Below are 3,640 nucleotides of genomic sequence, written 5' to 3'. Positions count from 1 at the left end.
GCCCGCCTCCCGGCCCCGCAGGCAGCAGGGGGGGCCGTGCCCCGCTCACCTCCGCGTCCCCGTCCTCCGCCATGGGCCCGGCTCCTGTTGCGGCACCCGCTGCCTTCTTCCAGCCCCACGCGTATGGGGTGCGGGTGGGGAACCCACGCGTGGGTGCCGTGGGGCGCGGTGGTGGGGAGGTGCCCGCCGCTGGGTCAGCGCTGGGGTGGGAGGTGTGTGTGTGCGTGGGGCCATGTGGCCCCACAGTGCCGTCCTGCCCGCAGGTGGGACCCCACAGCCAGGGTATGGTCCAAGCCTGTGGCAGAAGGGGGCTCAAAGGCGGGGGGGGGGGGGGGGGGGATGGAAGCACGGGGACACCCCCTCCTCGCTCATGGGTAGCAAAGGACAAACAGCACTCTCAGTTCTGCTTTAATAAAAGTGTAAAGAAAACAGAAGGATGGGGCCAAAAGCCCACTGGGGGGCTCCCCACGGCGGGGAGGATGGGCTCAGACACAGTGTTCTGCCATGAGAGGCTCCAACGTGCCCACGGCTGGGTCCCTGAGGCCTTGCTGCTGGTGGTACCCCACGGCTGGAGGGGGCCGGGGTCAGAGCCGGCAGAGCTGCTCCAGCACCATACCATATGGGAGGCAAACCTGGGCCATGGCCTCCACTTAGCAGCCATATAACAACCTGATCAGGGTCCAGAGACCCGAAAGTCTGCGCATCCTCTCCCGCTTCTCTCACGTCTCCCAGGCCTGTGAGGATGCTCTGCGCAGGAGGAGCACGGACACGTGGCACATGGTGTGCCCGAGTGCCAAGGTTGTCCCTGCAGCACTCAGGGCTTGCTGGAGCTGCCCGCACCTCCACTGGGACCCTTCTTGGGTGAAGACGCCTTCTCCTCCTTCACCTTCTTCAGCTTGGCCTTGCTTTTGCCGTAGGAGGAGAAGGTGAGCGAGGCCTTGCTGAACTCCAGCGGGAAGACACCTACATCGCCATCGAAGCGGTTCTTGGACACCTGCAGGTAGCGCTTCCCAGGACCCGTTGTCAGCTTGCGGTCCTGCAGGATGAGGACGTTGTCGGCCTCCTGGCTGGCCTGGGGGAGGAGAACATCTCCAGGGGGTGCTGCAGGGCACGGGGCACCCCAACACCACTGTCCCATGGAGCAACTCATGCCACGTCCCACCCACGGCTGATGAGCATCAATCAGCTGTGTGCTACCAGGTGACAGGGGACACCCAGCCCCACCACAGCACATTTTGGGTCACAGCGTGCCGATGTCCCCACCCCGTCCCCCGCCTGAGGGCCAGGAGGAGCCACCTTGGCGGAGCCGAAGATGGAGGCGGTCTGCAGCTCCTTCTCGTCATCCTCCTTGCGCGGGTGGATGACCAGCGTGATGTGGCACGTGTTGTCGGTGGCGAACTTCCGGAAGGCGCCGACGATGAAGTCCTGTGCTGCCAACCTGCAGGGGACAGCAGGGGGGCACACTGGGGGCAGCACCACATCCCCATGCGCTCTCTGGGGGTGACTGCCCCAAAATGGGGTAGGTTGGACACTAAGAAACGTTTCTTCTCAGAGAGTGGTGAGGGATTGGAACTGGCTGGTGGTGAAGTTATCATCCCTGGAGGTGTTAAAGAAACAGATGTGGCACTGAGGGACGTGGTTTAGTGGGCATGGCAGGGATGGCTTGGGGTTGGACTAGATGATCTTAGAAGAGGTATTTTCCAACCTTAATGATTCTAACGTGGGTTCCTACACTGAACAGGACACCCAGGTGGTGTCACAACCCCCAGAGAAGCATTACCTGTCTGCCGAGAGCTGCTCGTGGCCCATCATGAACTGCAGGTTGTCCACCACCACGTGGGTGATGTCATACATGTAGACAGCGTGCTGCATGGTGTCGAGCACCGTCCTGCAAGGTGAACAGCAGGAGCATTGGGGACACCCAGCCAGGCACAGGGGGAGCTGTTGGCACCACAGTGCCTGTTCCCCTCCCTCCACTCTACACCAGACAGATGCCACTGCACAGCCCCATGTGCCACCCTTGCGACCCCAACCACCACAGTGTGCCCAACTCCACAGCTACCCCTCTGCACCACAGCACACGGAAGGAGAACACCATTAGGGGACAAAGTGACGGTGCTGTACTTGATATTCTGTTGGCCGTGGAAGGTCATGAAGTAGAGCGGCAGGTCCTCAAAGCGGTCGGCCCACTCGTCATACAGCTCCAGCTGTTCCTCCAGGCGCCGGGTGGCAAACTGGGTCAGCATGATCTTCGCCAGGCGGATGTTGTTGATCTCGAAGCTGCCCCACAGTGTGCACACCCCTTGTGTGCACAGGTCCAGCGCATACTCGCTGATGAACGTCGTCTTTCCGCTGCCTGTCGGACCTGGAAGTAAATAGAGAAGTGAGTGCAACGGTGATGGTCGTACCAAAGGGTGGTTGGAGAAGAATCCAACAGCAGCAACTCAAGCTTGGGATGAGCAGCATCCCATGCCAGGCTTTGGGCAGAGACCCTCACCGGTGAAGACGGTGAGCTCGCCCCGGCGATGCCCCTTGAGTAGCTTGTTGAGCTCGGGGAAGCGCGCCCACTTGACACCGGCCACCTGCTCGCTGTTGGCCAGCTCCCCAAACACCTCCTCGCGTAGCTGTCGGAAGGAGACGATGGCTTTGTGTCCGGCAGGCAGGGCGGCACGCAGGATCTTGGTGAGGTTCAGGCCCCGATTCAACGCCTCCAAGGGCCGCGGCTGAAGGTCTCCGGGCCGCACAAGCGAGCAGCGCTTGGGGTTCAGCTTGCGGGCAAAGAGCTTGGCAGCCTCCCAGGAGCGCAGGTCATCGCCCAGCCACAGCGTGACGCGCCTGAACTGCTCCAGGTAAGGCAGCAGGGAGGGTGGCAGGATGGTGGCCCCGCGCGGCAGCGCCAGGCAGGGCACACCGGTGGCCTGATGCAGGGCCAGGGCGTCCAGCTCCCTCCCAGTCAGCACCACCTCGGTGTCGCGGCGGCCGATCAGCGGCAGCCCGAAGAGGTTGCGGTAGGCGTCAAAGCGAGGAAACGTCTCCTCCGTGTAGCTCACCGTGTCACCACGCTGCTCCGCCACCAGCAGCTTCAGGCCCCGCAGCGCCGCGTCGCGTGGCGCGAACCAAGGGAACACCAGGGCCTTGGCCGCCCGCAGGTAGCGCACCCCGAAGCGCTTCAGCGTGCCGTCGGCCAGCGGGGCGATGCCGAAGGCCGCCTTGGTGGCCTGCATCTCCTCCTCGTCCAGCAGCTCTCCCAGCGGCAGCGCCCGCTCCCAGATGCGCCGGGCATCCTCACGCGCCCTCCTCGCCTCCGCCTCCTCTTCCTCGTGCTCTCTTTCCTCAGGGCTGGGCGCCGGGACCCCGCGGTGCCGCAGCTCCACGGCAGCCTGCAGGTCCTGCCAGCCGCCCTCGGCCAGCGTGGCGGTGCAGAGGAAGCTGCCCGTCGTCTTGTCGATGAACAGCGTGAAGGGCGGCCCGGCGGTGGGCGGCTCCGGCCCGAACAGGCTGGGGGCGTGCAGGCAGCTGTAGCCGTCCTGGAACGGGATGCCCTGAGCGCGCAGGTACCGCCGGATCTCGGTGACGGACACGGCGGGCGCGGCGCCGCCGGGCTCGGGCAGCACGTCCTTCTTGTACCGCCGCTGCGCCA

General features: G+C 64.3%; 1 protein-coding gene across 1 annotated transcript; it reads right to left on the bottom strand.

Annotated features, from left to right (window-relative positions):
• On the bottom strand, positions 395-3,640 carry TWNK (twinkle mtDNA helicase; the record flags this gene model as incomplete). Its single annotated transcript, XM_021400004.1, is given in 5 exon segments — positions 395-1,036; positions 1,297-1,438; positions 1,781-1,888; positions 2,125-2,365; positions 2,498-3,640. Coding segments are annotated over 5 exon segments (1,440 nt in total). The 3' UTR covers positions 395-814.

Source organism: Numida meleagris, chromosome 5 (genome assembly GCF_002078875.1).
Source record: "Numida meleagris isolate 19003 breed g44 Domestic line chromosome 5, NumMel1.0, whole genome shotgun sequence".
Classification (NCBI taxonomy): Eukaryota; Metazoa; Chordata; class Aves; order Galliformes; family Numididae; genus Numida; species Numida meleagris.
Note: the sequence above shows the minus strand (reverse complement) of the source record. Positions and strands in the feature narration are given on the sequence as shown.